Consider the following 20218-nt stretch of genomic DNA (forward strand, 5'->3'; position numbering starts at 1 on the left):
GCTTGAACTGGGGTGAGTTCATCGGTAGATTCTGAGGTTCTCACCATGTGCTGCTATTTCAGGACTGGCTCAAATGTCTCCTCTTTTGTGCCGCTTTCCCCAACCCCCCAGAGGGAGAGCTCCTGCAGGCTCTCCCGGTACTTTCCGTGTCAGGCGCAGGCGTCCAGCGGGTGAAAGCTGAGACAGGTGGCGGGGACGTCAGGTGCTGTGGGCGCAGACCGCGAGCTGCCCCGGGGGAGCCGGGAGGGCCCGCCTGGGCTTCTCCTGTCCCTGCCGCCTGGGGGAGGAGGAGGGGAGTTGGTTGTGGTGGGGGCAGAGGGCCAGCGGTCGGGTTCCTGGCCCCTGTGCGTGTGTCCTCAGCAACCTCAGCTGGCTCGCGGCCAAGGAACATCACTCAGGACTTCAAGAGCCTTGTGTCAAGAATCCCAGAGGGTGCAGTTGGGCGCCCCCGCACACTAACAGCTCCCCCGCCCCAGTTCTGTGGGTTCTGACCCGAGACCCCCCCAGGCCAGAGGCAGAGGACTGTTCATTCCTTACAGCAGGGGCCGTGGGCAGGGTCCGCGTTTCTGCACCGATTTCCACGGGGGACACATCACGTGCGGTGACCTGTAGCGCAGGGAGGAGCCTGTGCTAAGGGAACCTGTGGATTTTATCAAAGGCAGGGTGTTCGTTTGTGGGGGCCGCCATCAGAAAGCTTAACAAGCAGCAGTTCATTGTGTCCTTGTCTGGAGCCTGAAGCCCCATCTCAAGGTGTTGCCAGAGCTGCTTCCCCTGGGGCCCCGAGGGGGACTCTGCCCCAGGCTCCCCCCTGCTGTGTCTGCTGGCCGCTCCCTGGTTCCATGGCTGGCCTCTCTGGGGTTTGGTGGCTGGCCTCTCCGGGGTTCCGCGGCTGGCCTCTCCGGGGTTCCATGGCTGGCCTCTCTGGGGTTTGGTGGCTGGGCACTCCAGGGTTCCGTGGCTGGCCTCTCCAGGGCTCCATGGCTGGCTGCTCTGGGGTTCCGTGGCTGGCCTCTCCGGGGCTCCATGGCTGGCTGCTCTGGGGTTCCGTGGCTGGCCTCTCTGGGGTTCCGTGGCTGGCCTCTCCGGGGTTCCGTGGCTGGCCTCTCTGGGGTTCCATGGCTGGCTGCTCTGGGGTTCCGTGGCTGGCCTCCCTGGGGTTCCGTGGCTTGTACGTGCACCACCCAGTCTCTGCCTGTATCTTCGTCTGGAGTCCATTCCCTTTGGTGCATGTGCGTGTTCAGATTTCCCCTTGTTACGAGGATCATCCTCTTGGACCAGGGGTCTCTCCTGCTTCAGTGTGACCTCATCTGAACTAACAACATCTGCAATGAGCCGATTACCAAATAGGGTCACATTCTGAGGTCCGGGGCTCAGGACTTCAACACGTGAGTTAGGGGAACACAATTTGGTGCCTAGCGGGCCACGAGCACGACTGCCTTATGCTTCTGCGAGAGACAGGACGTCTGACTTCCAAGGCCGTTCCCTACACAAATAGCCTTGATGAGGTAGCTGAGGACGAAGGGCCTTCAACACCCCTGAGGCTCAAGGGACAAGCAGAGCCGCCAGGGACCCAGGGAGACCTGTCTGTCACCGAGCATTCAGTGATCCTAGCGAATCTATGAACCGTTTCAACGCCACGGGAAACCCTCTCCCTATTTAGCCATCAGGAGGTGTCGCTCTGAAGAACCAGGGAGCAGCCCCTACAATGATGAGGTTGTGTGTATTTATCGGAAAGTCAAGGTGTTTTGAGTGTGAGTGAATGACAGAGACAACCCCAGCCCCTCTGTGTCTCGTGCTCACACGTCCAGGACTGTTCTAGGAGCTTCCTGTGTGTGCTACCTCATTAATCCTGCCCGTGTCCCGCTGAGGCAGAGGCATTTGTGATCCCATCCGGCTCATGAGCAACCAGAGGCACAGAGAGGGTGAGGTAGCTGCTCAGGATCCCCAGCTAGTAATTAGCGGAGCCAGGACTCAAAGGCTCCTAACCCCACCCTGTCTGTCCACGGGCCAAGATGTGTTGCACAACATGGCTTTGCAAAAGCCGAGTCAGCTGTGCATTTACATACAGACTTCTGGAAGGATCTAGACTAACACATTAGAAATGATTGTGAGTGTGGTACAGTTATAGACCCCTTCTCCTCTTGTATACAACAAGAATGTTACATGAATACCGTTTTATGGGTAAGGAGATGTGTTACATGTGAGACTCTGGTATGGGCCCCACCTCATAAGCATCTTTAACTCCAAGGCAGAACGGGGATTGACCCCAACCCCCCTGGTTCTGCATTTCCTCTTGCACAGATGAAGGATGCAGAGAGGGCTCAGGCTTCCCCACAGACCCCACGTCTCCCAAACCCAGTGGTCTCTTCTCTGGCCGCTCCGGAGGCTGCAACAGGACTCCTGGTCAGCCACTGTCCCTGGCCGGCCGAGCCGGCCTGCGTGCAGCTCAGCCCCTCGGTCCTCCCTGCTGACCCCTCTGCCCCTTTCTTGTGGCATCTGCAAGGCTCAGCTTTGTCCACCCCATCTCTTGTTGCCAGGTTTTCTTCAGGAAAATCAATTTCTGCAACTTAGAGTTTTTCACCCAGATGAGAAAAAGCACCAGCTCAGGACAACGAGACAAAGGTGCATGTTTTGTAAACACATTCAACAAACTTCTAGAAAGGTAAGAGCTTGTGGTAGAGAGGAATGTTAGAAACCAACCAGGGAAAGTAGGCTGAGAGCACCTAGCGCTCGCAGACCTGGACGTACCCAGCAAGATAGCATCAGCTGTCTGATGTGGCAAAGGGCGGTGTCCCAGGGCGGGGAGAGCAGAGACCCCGCAGCGGGACGGGTGCTGGCGGATACTGTTGCTAAAACCGCCTGCCAGATAGAGGAAAAAGGTACTCGTATGCTTCGAAAAAATGTATAAATGCATGAAAGCCCACAAACTGAAAGGAAGATCTATAATAAGATGTCGGGTCCAGGAAAAAAAACAAGACAATCTAAGGACTTGGCGAAACACCGTGTTAGTAAGAGAATAAAGCATGGATATTCAAAAGGCCAGTGGATCACATGACTTTCATGGCAAACCTTAAGAAAAAAGTAAAGAATGCCAAAATATGCAGCATCAGATACGAGAAAAAATATAATTGCAGATACAGAAGATACTAATTTTAAGAGAATGTGATGTTAATTCTTTGGCAATAAATTGAAAATCTGGAGGAAGTGGGTGATTTCCCAGTAAGATATGAGTCATCGGGGCGCCTGGCTGGTTCAGTTGGTGGAGTGTGCAACTCTTGATTTCGGGGTTGTGGGTTTGAGCCCCGTGTTGGGTGTAGGGTTTACCTAAAAAAAAAAAAAGGATATAAGTCATCTATATTATCCTATGAAGGGAGCAGAAAAACAGAATAAACAAACAAAAGAAATGGAAGTCTGTTTGAAACATTTGCCATCAAGAGTCCCATTTGGAGTTTAAATATGGTCACCGTATTAGTTAATGTTGTTGGATTAATGGTATTTTTCCTAGATATGATGATCCTATTGTAGAAATGTTGGAACGTGTCCTTTTTCAAGGAAACACATGCAGAAATATCTAGAGTGAAGGTCATATTAACAATTTATGTCCAGATGACTCAACAGACAAAATGTTCACCCAGGTGCATGCAGACATGCGAGAGAAGCAACACGACACGTCCTCACCCATGGGTGCGTCAAGGCAAAGTAAATGTTTGGTCAAGTTTTCTGTAGAATTGGAAAGTTTTTAAAAAATGTTGCAAGAAGAAGGCTGAAACATTTTCACAAATGAGACCCAGTTTGTCTGTGGAAAACGAATTCTTACACTAAAGTCTTCTAGAGCATGGAAAAGCATGGAGAGCACTTGCGTTGGTTTTATCAAGCGAGCATGACCTTCACATCTCCTGATGATCGAGATCATAAGTTCGTGAACTGATTACACGTTATTGAATGCCAGGATACAGGGCTGAGCCCAGAGAGGCATAGTTGGGTGCCTGGAGTTTCCAGCCTGGGGAGAAAGACACATGTCATTCACAGGATCCCCTCAACAGTGATCAAAGGGGCCCGAAGGAGAGGTGGAGGAGGCGTGCTGAGAGCCCCTAATAAGGAGGCTTTCCCCAGAGGAGTTAATTAGGCCGAGGAGAGACAAGGATGTCAAGAGAGAGCCCAACCTGGGAACAGCCCTGGTAGGAGGAGGCCCATCTGGGATGTGCTGGAGCCTGGAGGGGGGCCGTGTGTGTAGGGGGGTGACAGTGCAGCGGGGCTTGGGCAGGTTCAAAGCCCAGGGCCCTGCAGGCCATGCCCCGAACACTGTCTTTATTTGGGGAGCAGTGGGAAGCCAGAAGGGAGACCAGTCTGGCCAGGTTTGGGTTCTGCAGAGATCGCTCGCGTCAGGCGGAGGTCCAGAGGGTGCAGGACCCGGCTGAGCGGTGACAGTGTGGAACGAAAGTGGCCGGACCAGGAAGGTGAGCGGGTGCAGGAGGCAGAGGTGTCTGGGGGTAAACTCAGAGGGACTTCCCAAGGGGGGTGTCAAGGATGAGTTCTGGGTTTCTGGCCTGGAGCTCTGGGTGAGCAGCGTTGGACCGTGCCTTTGTGACACCCAGGAGGGTGTCAGGTGAGCAGCCTGGTGCTCAGCACAGAGGTGGGGCCGAGACACACATTTTTCAGTCTAGGGGAAGATGGGAGCCTGAGAGGTCACCTGGAGAGAGAGCGAGGAGAAGAATGTGAGCAGGAAAGCAGCATTCTAATGAACTGTTGGTTGGAGTCCCACAGTGTATTACAAGGAAAATGCACCATGACCCCTGTGCTTTACGCCAGGAATGTAAGGGTGGCTCAGCTTTAGGGAAGAGGGCACTGTAATTCAGTCCACTGACAAGTTAACACAGAAAACACATGAAGTCATATCAATTGATATGCAAAAGCATTTGAGGGATACAAACACGGTGATCCGAAGGGGCACCTGCACCCCGATGTTCATAGCAGCAAAGTCCACAATAGCCAAACTGTGGAAAGAGCCCAGAAGTCCATCGACAGATGAATGGATAAAGAAGAGGTGGTATATATATACAATGGAATATTATGCAGCCATCAAAAAACCCCGAAATCTTGCCATTTGCAATGACGTGGATAGAACTAGAGGGTATTATGCTAAGTGAAATAAGTCAGTCAGAGAAAGACAATTATCGTATGATCTCACTCATATGTGGAATTTAAGAAACAAAACAGAGGAGCATAGAGGAAGGGAAGGAAAAATAAATTTAAGTTGAAATCAGAGAGGGAGACAAACTGTGAGAGACTCTCAACTCTGGGAAACAAACTGAGGGTTGCTGGAGGGGAGGGGATGGAGGTGGGGTAACTGGGTGATGGGCATGAAGGAGGGCACGTGATGGAATGAGCACGGGGTGTTACATAAGACTGATGAATCACTGACTTCTACCTCTGAAACTAATAATACACCATATGTTAACTACATTGAATTTAAATAAATAATTTAAAAAAATTTGAGAAAATGCAGTGGTCATTCCTACTCTAAGTAAAAGAGAAGGAAAACAAATTGGTACACATATTAAAACAGAAGAGCCAAAATTACTCTTCTTGGCAGACAGTATTTATCTAGAAAAACAGGAGATTCTAGAATCAGTAAGTTTAAGGTTGCTAGATACAAGATAGTTGTACTAAAATGAACCAGTTTTCTTTATACTACCAATAACTAATTACAGGTAAAAATGGGGGGATAATGTTCATAATGATGATAAAATTATAAATAAATGTACAGGACATTTACAGGAATAATTTTACAGAAAATGTGTCGGACCTCTGTAATCAAAACTATAAAAATTTTTTGATGAACTTAATTCAAGGTTGGAATAAACAGAGAGATATCCATGTTTCTGAGTGGGAAGACTTCGTATCATAAAAATGTCCATTATTCTGAAATTAATCTATAAACTTACTGCCATTCCAATAGGTATTCCTATAATATCTTTGCTTGTTTGATTTTGGTTTTGGAGGTAGAAATGAGAACCAATAATTTTTAAAGTTCACATGAAAGGGAAACTATGAAAGGGAAAAAGAGAACCACCAATACGTTTTTGAAGTGAGAAAGCTAGTGTGTATGCCCTTGATCTATAGGTATGAGCACTTACTGTAAACACGCACAAATAATGTGTTGGCAAAGGAAATAGACAAAGAGATTAGTGGAACAGAGATTAATGGAATAGTTCCAAGTATGTGTAGAGGCCTAATCCATCATAAATGTGACATTTCAAGGTGGTGGGGAAAGGAGAGGCATTTAGTAAATAGTGCGTGCATAACAGCTTTGTGGAAACGGAGCTCAAGTCAGTGCATTCCAGATACCCCAGATCACAGCCCAGATGCAACAGGGAGCCAAACAGAAACATAGCGTAACAGCAGAGACATCTAGAAGTTGTATTTTAAGACCCAGAAGTCTTAAGGAAAATGTTGCTGACTAAATAAAAATTTTAAATACTTGGCAAAAGACAAAAGCATCAGAAAAATTGTTTAAAGGATCAAAAAAGAAGACATAGGGGAAAATATTTGCAGCCACCCTTTAGCAGATGGAGGATTACTAGCACTACCATCCAAAGGACTCATCACATGACAAGAGAAACAAACTCTTATTCTCTCCTTCAGTAACGAGTCCCCCTAAGTCACTTCTAGAACGGGATTCCAGTCTGTGCTCCTGCCCACAGTGGCCCAGTGGCCGACGGGGACAAGGCTGGGAGCTGGGTGGGGGCCAGCTTGCCGGGTGCCTATCTGGACTCGCTGTCACGCGCCAGGCGCTCTTTCTTCCCCAGAGACCCTTTCAATCATCCTTAGAACCGGGGTCACTAAATGTCAAATTATGGTCTATATTCTGGAGGAATTTTTGCGTCTTTATTGAGAGCCCCTGAGGTTCAATTTAACCTCCCAAAGGGCCGGCTTAGTCTAATAGAGCCTCAGCGTCTTCCTTCTCTAACCCGGAGTTACTGTTTCAGATTTCCCCTTTGCTTGTGACTTCTCCTCAGCTTCCTGGAGAGAGCGTCGTTCCCTGGTTGGGCTTTGTCGACCTGGGAGAGGTGGACTCGCTCCGGCCACACGGCGACGCACTGTGGCCACGTACGGAGGCCCGTGGCGTGCGTGTTGGCGGGCCAACCCTGTCGCCCGCAGAGCGAATGAGGTCCTCCTCTGTCACCACGGGGGACGAGGGGAGTGACGCTCTGCACCTGGGTTACAGGAGACGTTCGTGCGGGGACAGACTTCTGTTTGTCCTCTGGAGGCAGCGAGCAGACCCGGATGCGCGGTGGGCCGCTCCTGCCTCCGTGCCGGGCGGGTTGGGCCCGCGTCCCGCTGCCTCCCCAGCCTGCGACCCCCGGCGCGCAAACCCGGCTGTGCGAGGCTCCGGCGGGTTGTGAGCCACCACGACAGCCCTGGTCGTGCTGTGCGGCGGGGACTCTGCTCTCACACCTGCCGCTCTCAGCAGCGTGTGCATCCGCGTGACTCCGGGGGCCGCTGGTGAGGGGTTTCCAGGGCCAGGGTGCTTGGAGGGAAGGGCTTCCTTTCCTGCTCGGGCGCCCAGGGAGGGACAGCGGCTCCTGCGTCCGCGTCCCCTCCTCCTCCTCACCAGCGTCTCCGAGCCCGTGTGCAGCACAACCTCGCACGGGGGCCGCTTTATGTAAATTACATCCGGCACCTAAATTATGGGCTCTTCCCGCCATGCGGGTCTCACCGGGCACTTCCTGCAGACGTGGAAATGAGAATTGGGAGCATTTAAGTGGCTTGTCTGGAGTGACGCAGGAACCGGTCCGGAGAAGGAAGTCCTGAGCTTTTTTTCTGCGCTCGGGCACATGTTTTTCTAGTTGTACGCATGAACAGGATTTCCCCTGATGAGCCCTGGTTTGTCACTGAGCATTGCTGGTATTCCTTGGATGGAACGTAACAGAAGGAGACGGTCCCGGGAGGGCTCAGGGTAGCAGGATTGTGATTCCTCAGACCCGGTTGTTACAACATGATGCACAATCATTTACCAACAGTTAGAGGTCAGCAGGAGACGTGGGGTCGGAGGTCCATGTCAGGTGGAGAGGTCAGCGGGAGTCACAGGGATGCTGCCTGGGTCTGTGTCCTGTGGGAAGTCCCCTGCCCTCCTGACCTGTGACCGCCCAGGGCCACCGAGACCCTCAAAGTTCTCTGCCAATGGTGAAGGGAGAGAGGGAGACTCCGTCTGGTTCAGACAGCTGTCCTTTCTGTCCCTCCACCATCCTGGGACGGGCGCCTGCCTGGTGGGGTCAGGAAGGCTCCGTCCCTGCGCTGGGCTGGCAGGTGTCCTGGAGCAGGGGTGAGGGAGGCCACCTGAGGGTCCGCCGGGCACTGTGCATGCGGTCACAGGCAACCTTTCCAGGTTTCCCTCTGAGGACCTCAGTTACCCGGAACCATGTGACTAGGACAGATGGCGTTTGTTAATAGCCGTTGGAGATGTCTGTCTGTCTGTCTGTCTGTCTAGAGACAGAGACAGAGAGAATCTCTCCAGCCACAGGCAGTTTCATGCAGAGCCTTGGACATTCTCTCTCCCCCGCCTCCCTCTCTCTCTGCACCTCTGTCTCTGTCTCTCTCATCTCCCCCCACCCAGTCCCCCCAACAAGCCCAAGCCCAGGGTCTGCCCCTGTCACAAACACCCGCGGGCGAGCCCCAGACCTGGGGGCGGGCGTGGTGTCCGCAGCCACAGCACTGTCCTTTGGCAGCGAGGAAGATGTCCCTTCGGGGGCCCACGGAAGGGGTCCTGCTGACCTGGGGAAGCCATCTGGCACCGGCGGGGGAGCGGGATGAAGGCCCCGGTAAGCCCTGGAGAGGGGTCTGCGGCCCGGTGTTTTAAAAAAAGAACAATCACACTTCAGAGCTGTCCTGCCTGGGGCAGCGTTTCGTGTCCACTGTGGTTTTGGGAGGTCAGACCCGTGGGCCTCGTCTGGAAGAAATGAGGCTCCTGCTGTGTGCTTGGCGCTCCCCTCCCCCGGGCGATCCTCCCCGAGTCTTCTCATTAGCCGTTCCCGGGGAGGACTTTCCCTCCGGAGGGGAATTCCTGAAACCCAACAGTTGACAAACCCACACACCCTGGGGAGGGCCGGGCACCAGATAAAAGCCGTCCTCACAGCCGGGCCCCTCCTGGGGACGGCCGCTGTCAGCCGGCCCCGCAGAGGCTCTGCGCCCTGGCCCCCCCGCGGGTGGCTGTCCTAAGGCAGGCAGCCCGGGATCTGCACCCGAGGAAAACAGGTTCTCGGAGTTTTTCTGGTTGGCTCCCAGCTCTCGCTGGACGATCTGTTTCTGTCTTTCCTTTGGGAAAAGCGTGCTCTGCCAATGAGTAATCTCCGTGGAGCTGGGATGCTATCACCTGTCACCCGCGCGGCGGGACCCACGCCCGTGCGGAGGATGAGCTAGGCTGCCGCCCCGACCTGCCCGCACCAGCTGCCCCCCCGCAGGGCCCGCAGAAGCTTTGCTGCCCCCCGCCCCTTGCTGGCCGTCTGTCCCTGCCGCAGGACTCCGGCATGTGGTCCTCACAGTGACTGTCCCCCGCCCCCCCCCCCCACGCTGCCACCCCCGGAAGGGCTGGCCCAGGTGTCTGAGGAGGAGCTGGGGGCTGAGGGCAGGGCCCCTGGATGGAGCTTGGGACCCGGACCTCCCATGTCTGTCCTGCTGATGCTGTGTGCGGCACTCTCGGCCCTGGCGACCCCAGGCCAAGGCACCCGGCAATGGGAGCCCTGCACAGGTAAGGGGGGACAGAGCTGGGAGCCGGGAGGGGCGCAGCTGCGGGTCAGCGCCGCTTCTGGTCCCCCGTCCCTGGGTGCCCGGGTTTGCTTTGGAGGCACCAGCAGTCCGCCCGGGGGGACGGACAGGGGGATGGCAGAGGCAGAGATGAAAGGGATGGGGAAGGCCGGCTCAGTGGAAATGCTAACAGGGTGGGGACCGGGTTCAAAGCAAGAACCAGCCGCCATCTGAAGGCTTCACAAGTATTCAAGTATTTACCTGTGTACTCTCCTGGGGAAGGGCCTTGCACCTGTTTCAGGAATGAGCCAGCCCCTCGTGGGGCCCAAGCACAGAGAACCCCAGGTCTGCACTTAGCAAAGCACAGGGCCGCCCCTGGGCTGGCTGTTCCGTCCCACAGCCCCAAACTCCCACGCCAACGTGGGGAGGTTCTGCTACCCCCGCTTTTAGGAAGGCCCTGTTGACTCGCTAATGACCATGACATCACCGTATCTTTCTGGAGTTTCTACCTAGAGATTTTATTTATCAAAACTAACATTAAGAACAAAGCAACAGGAAAAGGAGGCCCGGTAGCTGGAGACCCACTGAGCACGTGCAGCCTCACCAGGAGGTCAGCGGGGTGGGATGGTTTGCAGTGTGGTTGCAGTTTTATTTGCAAATTACTCATCCTGGGCCCCCTCCCTGTTATAGCTCTTGGCTCTGATGGCCCTTGGTTCCCAATGACACGACCAGGAGATGACGGATGATGATCCAAGTCTGGAATGCTTGGTTGGGTGTCCAGGGCAGGTGGGAGGTGAGCAGGCCCCGGGGCTGCTGGAGCAGCGGCAGTGGGCAGGGTGGGGGCAGGACTGAAGGCCCCCCACCCCCACTCTGGGCTCCTGCCTGCAGTGACTGCCTTGGGACTCACGATTTGCAAACAATACAGGAGCTAAGTCAGCCTGTGGCCAAGCGAAGTCCCCCGGGGTTCAGGGGACAGAAGGCTGCCCCCTCCCCAGCAGAGAACGGCCTGCCCCAGAAGGACCCCCCCTCGCCCACCGCCGCCGGCCGCGCTGAGCCCAGCCGCTGTCCTGAGCACACGGCAGTCTCTGTGTTGGGGGATGAGTCACTGACATGCACCTTCATGCTCCCTTCAGCCCTGGGAACAGCATCAACCTGCACGGTAATAATAAAGGTTATTTATAAAGCCCGCCCCCTCTGCCCTGAAGGCTGGTGCAGATAGTTAAAAGATGACCCAGTTACAAACACCGGGGACTCGGGAGGAAAGATAAAAGACAGGTAAATAATATCGAACTGCGTTTGGAGTCCTTCCAACACACTTGCGCGTGAAGTCAGGACTTCAATGGTTAAAAAAATCACTTTGATTCCATTCCGTTTTGAAAGGCCCCTGAGTTTCCACTGCTGGGTTGTGCGAGCTGGGGTGGGGGTGAATCCCAGTGGTCTTCGGGCCTCCCGCATGTCTGCGCCGCTGTGCGGGTGGGAGGCGCCTTGGCGGCCACCACGCTGGCTTCTGAAGGCCTGGCCCTGAGTCTGGGACACAGATGAGTCTGCAGCAGTGACCAGTGGGTGACGGGCCGTTCCCAAGGGCTTCTGTACCCCTCGCTGGGGGGGGTGCTGTGCTGGGGGGCTGGGCAGCTTCTGGGCTGCCCTTCTGTAGGCGTCACTGGAAGGCTGTGGGGGCCCGTGGGGGCAGCAGAGGAATGCACCTTGGAAAGAGGGAAAGAGCTAACGCAGTGCTCTGCAGCGGCAGGTAGGCCACAGTGGCCCAGGGGCTGGGCGAGCAGGGACGTCGAGTCTGGGGGGCCTCGAGTTCGAGTTCGCCGTTGAGGAGGCGTGGGGAGGACAGTCCAGGAGGCCGGGGCGTGCAGGGAGGGCCTTGTCTGTGCGGCTTTCCTGCAAAGCAGACACAGCAGGAGCGGGACAGCTGGGGCGGGCCTGGGGTGTGGGCCGGAGAGCTGGCTGGGCTTGCGGGGAAACCATGGCCAGGGTCACGCAGGAGCTCAGGCTGGTGAGCAGCTCACCAGTGCCCTTCTGGGGGTGGGGCTCACCACTCGCAGATACCCCTTCCAGGTTGGGGTTTTAGCGATAGGGAAATTGGGTTCAATGTCTGCCCAGTGTGTGGTTCAGACCCTCTGCTGAGAGGCGGGGCCTGGGGACTGGCCTTTCTGAGCAGGTGCAGGTGCATCTGAGGATGGGTCAAGTCTCTGAGAGCCTGGGCCCAGCCAGACAGATGACCTGGCAGGCGGTCAGCATGAACAAGGCCACTAGGGGGCAGGTGGGAGGTGCAGGCCAGGGAAACTGGGCTCAGGGTGGGAGAGTGGAAGGGAGTCCCGAGCAGAGTGGCCGGGGGCTCGGGGCATGTGTGGGGTGTTGGGGTGGGCTCCCTGGGGGATGAGTACGGCAGGCAGGATTCTGCGGTGAGATGCCTTTTATAAGCTGTTGGCCTCCCTGACCCCAGGAGCCAGCCTCAGTCTTCTGACTGTGGACCCCTCAGCCGCTCCACTGAGCTGGGCCAATGGCTTCGGGACAAAATGGTTGAGATATGGGTCCCTCCGATCCTTCCTAGCTCCTTTTGGGCATCCGTGGTTCTGGGCTGCATGGTGTGTGTGGTGCCAGGAATTGGCCGGGGCTGTCCTGGGGGAGACACCTGGGTGGGCTGTGTTCCAGATGTGGGCTCGAATCAGGGGGAGCAGCAGCTGTGGGTGGGGAGGGGTGATGCTGGGGAAGTGTCATCCATCCCACACCCAGTCTGCACGGGGACAGAAGGCCAGGGCGGTGGGAGTCTGTGGGAGCCATGCTGGGCACATTATGTGCATTACGCTGGACCCTCCCGGGCAGGGGTCACTGGCCGGCTGGCTCCAAGGGGGCCGGGGGTGCAGGGGAGGTGTAGGAAGCACAGCTCTGAGCTGCTGCAGGGTGTCAGGATCACCATGTCTTGTCTTCCGTTTCATCTGCACCTGGTGCCCCCGGGGATATCGATACCTGGGAACACTCCCGGGTGGGCTCCTCACCGGGATTCGGCCTTGGTGACGCTCAGAACCTGGTCTAAGAGTCTTGCCTCCTTCATTCGCTCAGTCCCCAGGCAGGGACGGTGCTGTGCCCACCCTCCCCAGTGGTGGAGCCCGCACCTCGCTCAGACCACAGCTCCGCCAGCCAGCAGCCCACAGAGGCCCTGGCAGTTGCCTCCTCCCCCAGCGCGGGAGGGGCTCGGGGGGCTTCAGAGGAGGAAACCTTCAGGGTGGGGGCGGGGGACCCCAGAGGGCTGGGTGCAGGAGTGGGTGGGGCGGTCAGGCCTCCGGGTCTGGGGGCCTGTGGGGAGCCCTTCATCCCTGGAGAAGGACCCACAAGAGGACGGGAACAGATGTGCATTTTAAAAGCTGTCTGGCAGTGTGGGGCAGCATTGGGCCTCTTTTGCATTTTGGGGGGCAGGAAGCCCTCCCCCACCGCCTGGGCTGCTCGCAGGAGCCACCAACTTTGTCCTCAGGCTTCTCTAACGGAAGCTTGCAGGAGGGTGGTGCTTTCCAGCCCGAGTCCTGGGGAACCCTGGCCCCTCCGCGAGGCCCTCCACGCGGGTTCCCGGGAGACTCTGTGTGGGCACGACGCCCCCTCTTGGCGGCTCCCGGAGCAGGCGTGAGCCTCCCAGCCTGCTGCGTGGGGACTGCTGTGTCCCAGCCGCCCTTTGTCCACGCGCCCTGGGCGGCCTCCCACTCTGAGCCGGGAGCGGTCCGCGGGGTGCGGGGGCCTCCGGGCGGAATGTGGCCGCCGGGGCCCCAGGTCCCAGCTAAGCTCCGCACCCCCAGGCCGCGCTGGGCAGCGGGGGGGCGGCTGCAGTGGGGGGCAGACTGTCTCCACACTGGTCGTGCTGAGGCTTTTTATTGAGTCCGTATGTGCAGGTTCAGCGACCTGTCCTCTGCAGGAGACCCCACGGCACCCCTCACCTTTGTTCCCCCATCTCAGAGACAGGCACCCCTCTCATTCCCCAGCGCAGAAGAGGCCGTGCCCCAACCTGGGGGTCCCCAGTGCCACTAGGGGAGCCTGGCTCTGTCACCCTGACGCTCACTTTCGTTTTTAAAAATTCTCACCCATTAGGCCAGGGCACTTTCTTGTTTGCACAAAAGTTAGGAAACAATATTCATTTTTATCCTGGAACCTCATACGCTGTCTGCAGGTTCTCTTGATCTTTAGGGCTGATCATGTGTTCACAGGTGGCCTTTCCCACAGTAAAGTCAACAAGCCCCCAGGCATGCTTCTAGTCTGGGCTTGGCTCCCAGCTGCCCACCCCTTCCCTCCCCCCAGCGCAGACCCCCCGCCCCACCCCCTTTAACCCCGCCTCGTCCCCCCCGCCCTACCCCTCCCCACCGGTCCTCCTAGGTGGACTCTGAGCTCCTGGCTTAGGGGGCACGAGGGCGCCCACTTCTCTCTCCCCACCCTGAGTCTGGGGGAGCGACGGGTGACCTGGTCCTTGGATATTACCCTCCGCCTCCTAACCCCGCGGATCCGCCTGAAGGAGCATGCGCCCGGGGCCTGGGGCTCAGTGAGCGAGCGGCTCCGCGACCCTCTGCCCGACCCCGCGATGCCCCACGTGCTCGGAAATCGGAGGGAGGGGGAATTCGGCCGCGGAAGCGGGTACCCTGCTTAGATGGAGCTTAGATGGTGCCTCTGGGTCCCAGCGGGACGCGTGCGGGGGCGGGGAGACTCAGACCGCAGGGAGCGCGGGAGGAGCGGGCGGGGCCGGGCGGGTGTGCGCCCGCGAGTGTGAATGTGTGCACCCACAAGCGTGTGCGCGTGTGAGCGAGCGCGAGCGTCTATGAGCGTGCACGCACGCGCGCCGCGGGGAGAACCCGGGGCGACCCCCGCTGTAACATTTGTCTCACCGGTGTGGACGCCCCGCTGGGCCTTTGCGCATCCAGGTGCTCAGACGTCCCTCTGAGCCGCACCCGGCGCGGGGCTGCGGATCCCCTGTCCGGGGGTGACCCGCCAGGGTGCAGCAGGCTGGGGGTCCCGCCTGTCGCGTGTCTGGGGGTCGCCCCAGGGAAAGGGCACCGGTGTTGGGGACAGACTGCCGCTGATGTCCCCGCAGAGCAGTAGTTCAGGAGGCTGGGCTTTTGGGGCCCCTTTCTGGTTCAAGCCGGCTGTTGTTGGCCAGGTGTGTGCTTTCCCTGAGTGAGCAGCGGGCTCCCGGCAGCGTTGGCGGGTGGAATTCAGGGCCCTGAATTTTTCCTAACCCTGATGCAGACCCAGCTACCATGAGGGATGCAGAGGTGATGCGGGTTGCCACCCTGGCAGCATGGGGACGGTCACCAACCAAGCCACCAGCATCCTGCACCCCATTACAGATGTGCATCCCGCTCCTGTCTGCATGAGAACCCACTCCCCCCCTTTCTTAGTGCCTTCATGGAGAAGCCTGCATCTCAATGCATCATTTGCTTTAAAAGTATTTTGATAACTGTGTTTTCACACAATTATCTCCCCTTGAAATCTGGAGTGTTGTATTTGACACATTTCAATACACGTTTCTGACAAGGGGCCTGTGGGTTTCAGCCGCAGGCGGGAGAGGCTGAGGCACACAGGTGGGGGCCTCCCCAGGGCACTGGTGTTCGGGGGCAGGAGAAGCTGGCCAGAGGCGTAGAGGAGCTCACGGTGGGCAGACTCCCGGGGGTTTTCTGGCCGCCATAACAGGAGAATTGATTTCTCACCTGCTTTCTTCCATACCAGGGTCCCACGAGGGAGGAGGGGCAGGGGCCCCAGGGAGGCAGGGGCAGGAAGAAGGCTTACTCTAAGGGGGGGGGGCGTTCACTGTCGACCACCTCCCTTTGGGGAATGGCTTGCAGGATTTCATGGCCTCCTGGGAGGGAGGGCGTACGCTGGTAACAGGGTAGGGTCTAGAGCCGGAGGAAGCACTGGCGAGAATGGAGGCAGGGGGTTGTAGGTTAGGAAGTGACTCTGCCTAGGAGTGGGGCCTGGGTGCAGGAAGTTCCAGGAAACGTGGGGGCCCCATCCAGACTGGCCTCGAGGGAAAACCCTCGGAGGGCAGCAGGCCTGGGCCTCAGACGCCAGTGTGGGCCCTCGAAGTCGCTTACCCTCTGGCGTCTTCCTCTTGACCTCTGCCACTCTGGGCCAGGCCTGGGGCCGGGGACAGGGTGTGTCCCTGTCCTGTGCCGGCATAGAAAGGCAGCATCAGGACATTGGAATAAAACCCTGAAGTTCAAGGGGAGATGGAGAGATAGACTCAGGAGGCTGGTGGTCAACAGAAATGCTCCGCCCCAGTGTGGCTCCAGAAGGCCCTGGCCCAGCCTCCTCCTAGCCCAGAAGCGAACCTGGGCCCTGCCTCCTGCTGCTAGACCAACCAGGGAGACGGAGGCCTGGGCAACGGGGCCCTCCTGCCAATGGGCCTGCTGTCCAGGTGGCTGTGGGCCACCTGAGTCCCGAACACTCAGCGGGGCTACCCCAGAGTAGCCTGGAGGGACGGATGGGGACCACCAGGGTGGGCCTCAGCTCAGTGCCGCTGGAAGTGCTCCCAAGATGGGCTTGTCAGCAAGATTGCCAGGGTTATGTTAGCCTGGAGGATCGGAAATCATGAAACAAAGCCAGGCTGCCAGAGAGAACCAATAGAGGCAAGGATGCAAGATTGATTGATTGATTGATTTTAGGGGGGAGGGGCAGAGGGAGGGAGAGAACCCAAGCAGACTCCCTGCTGAGTGCAGAGCCTAACATGGGGCTTGATCTCATGACCCTGAAACCATGATCTGAGCTGAAATCAAGAGGCAGATGCTTAACTGACTGAGCCACCCAGGCGCCTGTGCAAGTTTATTCATTTAGCATCAGATGTATGTTTGGGTTGGAGGCAAACAGCTTCCAGGAGGGGCAGAGACAGGGCAGGAGGCCATGGCTGTCAATAGCAGGGGAGGGCTGTCTCAGGTCATCTGGCCGTGATGTGGAGGCTGCAGACAGGCTCAGCCCTGGTTATTAGGGTCCGAAGATGGTTCATGCTGACGCGTGCACCGGAGCTTGTGCTGGGTTAAATCCCGAAGGAGGCAGGGCGAGAGCTTGGGGTCCCCCATAGTGCCCAGCTGGCCCCGGGGGGGACGTGCCCGTCAGCAGCAGGACTTCTGGGCCGAGGCGGGCACGCAGCAGGCCTGGCGGGGGCCCACGGGCCGGCAGAGCAGGGACACGCAGGAGGCCCGGCGGCAGCAGCTGGGCTGGCAGGAGGTGGGCACGCAGCAGGCCTGGCGGGGGCCCACGGGCCGGCAGAGCAGGGACACGCAGGAGGCCCGGCGGCAGCAGCTGGGCTGGCAGGAGGTGGGCACGCAGCAGGCCTGGCGGGGGCCCACGGGCCGGCAGAGCAGGGACACGCAGGAGGCCCGGCGGCAGCAGCTGGGCTGGCAGGAGGCGGGCACGCAGCAGGCCTGGCGGGGGCCCACGGGCCGGCAGAGCAGGGACACGCAGGAGGAGGGTCTGCAGCAGGACGAGGAGCAGGGGCTGGGCCGGCAGCAGGAGGGGGCTGAGCAGGGGGAGGCCTCGCAGCAGACAGGGGTGCAGTAGACGGGCCTGCAGCAGACAGGGGTGCAGCAGACGGACGGACCGCAGGCTTCCTGGCAGGGGGAGGAGCTGCAGCAGGGGGGCTGGCAGCTAGACTGTTGGCAGCATGAGGAGGCCGAGCAGGGGGAGGCCTGGCAGCAGACAGGGGTGCAGCAGACGGGCTTGCAGCAGACAGGGGTGCGGCAGACGGACGCGCCGCAGGCTTCCTGGCAGGGGGAGGAGCTGCAGCAGGGGGGCTGGCAGCTAGACTGTTGGCAGCATGAGGAGGCCGAGCAGGGGGAGGTCTGGCAGCAGACAGGGGTGCAGCAGACAGGGGTGCGGCAGACGGGCTCACAGCAGGCAGGGGTGCGGCAGACGGGCTCGCAGCAGACAGGGGTGCAGCAGACAGGGGTGCAGCAGACAGGGGTGCAGCAGACGGACGCGCCGCAGGCTTCCTGGCAGGGGGAGGAGCTGCAGCAGGAGGGCTGGCAGCTAGACTGTTGGCAGCATGAGGAGGCTGAGCAGGGTGAGGCCTGGCAGCAGGCAGGGGTGCGGCAGACAGGGGTGCAGCAGACGGGCTCGCAGCAGGCAGGGGTGCGGCAGACGGACGCGCCGCAGGCTTCCTGGCAGGGGGAGGAGCTGCAGCAGGGGGGCCGGCAGGAGCTGGTGCAGGCTGATTGGCAGGGGCTGGACCCACAGCTCACGGGGGTGCAGAGGAGGGTCAGGCAGGAGGCCGGGGTGCAGCCGCTGGACTGGCAACAGCTGGGGGCGCGGCAGGGGGGCTCGCAGCAGCTCTCTGGGCAGCCGTCCACCTGCCAGGAGGAGTCGGGGCAGGAGTCCCAGGAGCCGGGCAGGCAGACGCGGCTGCCGTAGCTCCGGTCGCTGGAGCAGACGGACAGGGTGGACGCGGCCATGGTGGGGGCGGTGGGGCTGGAGGAGGGTGTGCGTGTGAGCGTGAGAGTGTGTGTGTGAGTGTGTGAGGCGCTCGGGGTGTTTGGGGCTTATGTACACCTCAGGGCTGTGTGCTATCCATCACGAGGCCTTGAAAAGCTTGTTTCCTTGTTGTGGGAGCAGGTCCCTGAGGCTTCGTGTCACGGGCGCCCAGCTGGGAGCTCAGCTCATTCATGGCCCAGGAGGGTCAGTGGCTCCTGGTACCACCCCCACCCCTGCTCCCAGCATCTCTCTGGGGCTCCGTACTATTCATCCCCATGCTCCTCAACAGTCAGTGCCATCATACGCATATTTTGTTCTTCTTTTTCATATCATCTTTATTTGGGGATATAAATTCTCTCCTGAGTCCATGAACCAACGAATGGCTGGGAGCTGTATTTATTTTTAGCATATTAGCAAACACTTATGTGTAATCGATCTTCTACGCCAGCAAGTATTCTGAGCAGCTTTGTACATGTCAACTCAGTGACCCTTACAACAACCTTGTGAAGCGGGAGCTGGGGTTCCCACTTTACCAATGGGGAAACTGAGGCACAAGGAAGCACTTGACCAAAGCCCACACAAGTGAGCGGAAGAGCCTGGATCAGAACCCGCGGCCCGTGTTCTCAGCCACAGACTCTGGTGCCCCGGAAAGCAGAGAGCAATCTGGCTTCTGGGAGAGGGGTCATTTAGACCTGCTGGTGCAGGAGTCTGGGCAGGTGCACGGTGGGTGCCCGGCAGCTGGAACCACCTGACAAGGAGCTGCCTCTATGAGGCACCAGCACTTGCACTTATTACGGCAGGAACGTGCACAAACACGGTGGGAGGTGAGCTTGCGGGAGGCAGGCCGTTGGTAAGAGCGAGACCTCACCCAGCTGAGAGTGAGGGAGGGCTGCTTGGCGCCGGAGTCTGATGTGGTGAGGGTCCGGGCCCTCAGGGAGCGTTGGCGGCTGGGCAGGTGCTCAGGGCAGAGGTACCGCCTCTGGGGCCCTGGGTGTGGGGCAGGGGGTGCTCTTGAGCTGCATCAGTTGGCACAGTGGGGACCAGGCACTTGGGGAAGGAGGGGTCTCAGGTGCCAGGGCTCTGGCCGCCCTGAGGGAGCCTGAGCCTAGTGGGGGCATGGCCAGGGGAGGCCCCTGCAGGTGGCCTGGCCAGGACTGCCAGCTTTGCGCCACGATTGCCGCCCGGCTGCCCACCCTCACGGCGGGAGATCTGAGAAGTGTGCGGGAGACGGCCCGGGTACCGCGTTCTGTGCTGGGGAGGCCGGTCTGCGGCAGCACCTGGGGGCCAGGGAGGGAGCCTGCTGTCACCAGGGGAGCAGGGATGCCCTAGGTGGGGCCAGGGAAGGGGAGCGCCCAGAAGCCTCAAGAATGGAAGGAGAGCCGGGTGGCTCCCCACAGTTTGGAGTCCCCTCCTGGAGGTGGTGGGGGACATCTCTGGGGAGCGTGGGGGCTCCCAGGAGCCAGGCTGGAGCCCGAAGCTCGAGCGTGGTGAGGTGTAGCTGATACCGGCTGAGGGTCCGGGTGGGGCTGGTCCACAGACTCCTCCTTCCTGAGCTGAGGCAGGGGCAGGCGCTGGGTTCTCTAGAACAGCCCCCGCTCCCACTGGGCATGGACAGGACACACGCAGCCACGGTCAGTGGGCGATGCGACCAGCGGGGAAGCCAGATTTAAATGAGGGTCACGCAGTCGGACTAAGACTTGGCATGTTGCTGAGCAGGTAGGTGTTCACAGAGAGATGGGGAGTGAATGTGAAGAGGGTCTTTGCTGGGGAGCCCATCTGGGTTTGCAGCTGGCACTCTGGGGTGAGGCCCCTGGCTTCCAAAGAGACGAGGCGGCCCCGTCTTTCCTGACTTTCTGGGGAGGCTGCGCCAACTCGGGCTGGCTGTTGTCAGGTGTGGGCTGGAGCTCACGGGGGATCGGTTAGGCGGTCCGAGCTTCCCAGGCGAGCGCCTGGGGGGCTGATGCATCTCCATCTCTCAGTGCTCGCCTCGGCCCTCAGCTGCCCACTCCCCTCCAACACCCACCCG

The 20218-nt window shown here is 58.7% G+C and overlaps 1 protein-coding gene across 1 annotated transcript; it reads right to left on the reverse strand.

The window, feature by feature from the left end:
- Positions 1–16835: 16835 nt before the first annotated feature.
- On the reverse strand, positions 16836–18173 carry LOC118548715 (uncharacterized). Its single transcript, XM_078062463.1, has one exon. It carries the CDS (start codon positions 18171–18173, stop codon positions 16836–16838), a length of 1338 nt encoding a protein of 445 aa, XP_077918589.1.
- Positions 18174–20218: the final 2045 nt, after the last annotated feature.

The sequence above is a fragment of the Halichoerus grypus genome, chromosome 1 (genome assembly GCF_964656455.1).
Source record: "Halichoerus grypus chromosome 1, mHalGry1.hap1.1, whole genome shotgun sequence".
Taxonomy (NCBI): domain Eukaryota; kingdom Metazoa; phylum Chordata; class Mammalia; order Carnivora; family Phocidae; genus Halichoerus; species Halichoerus grypus.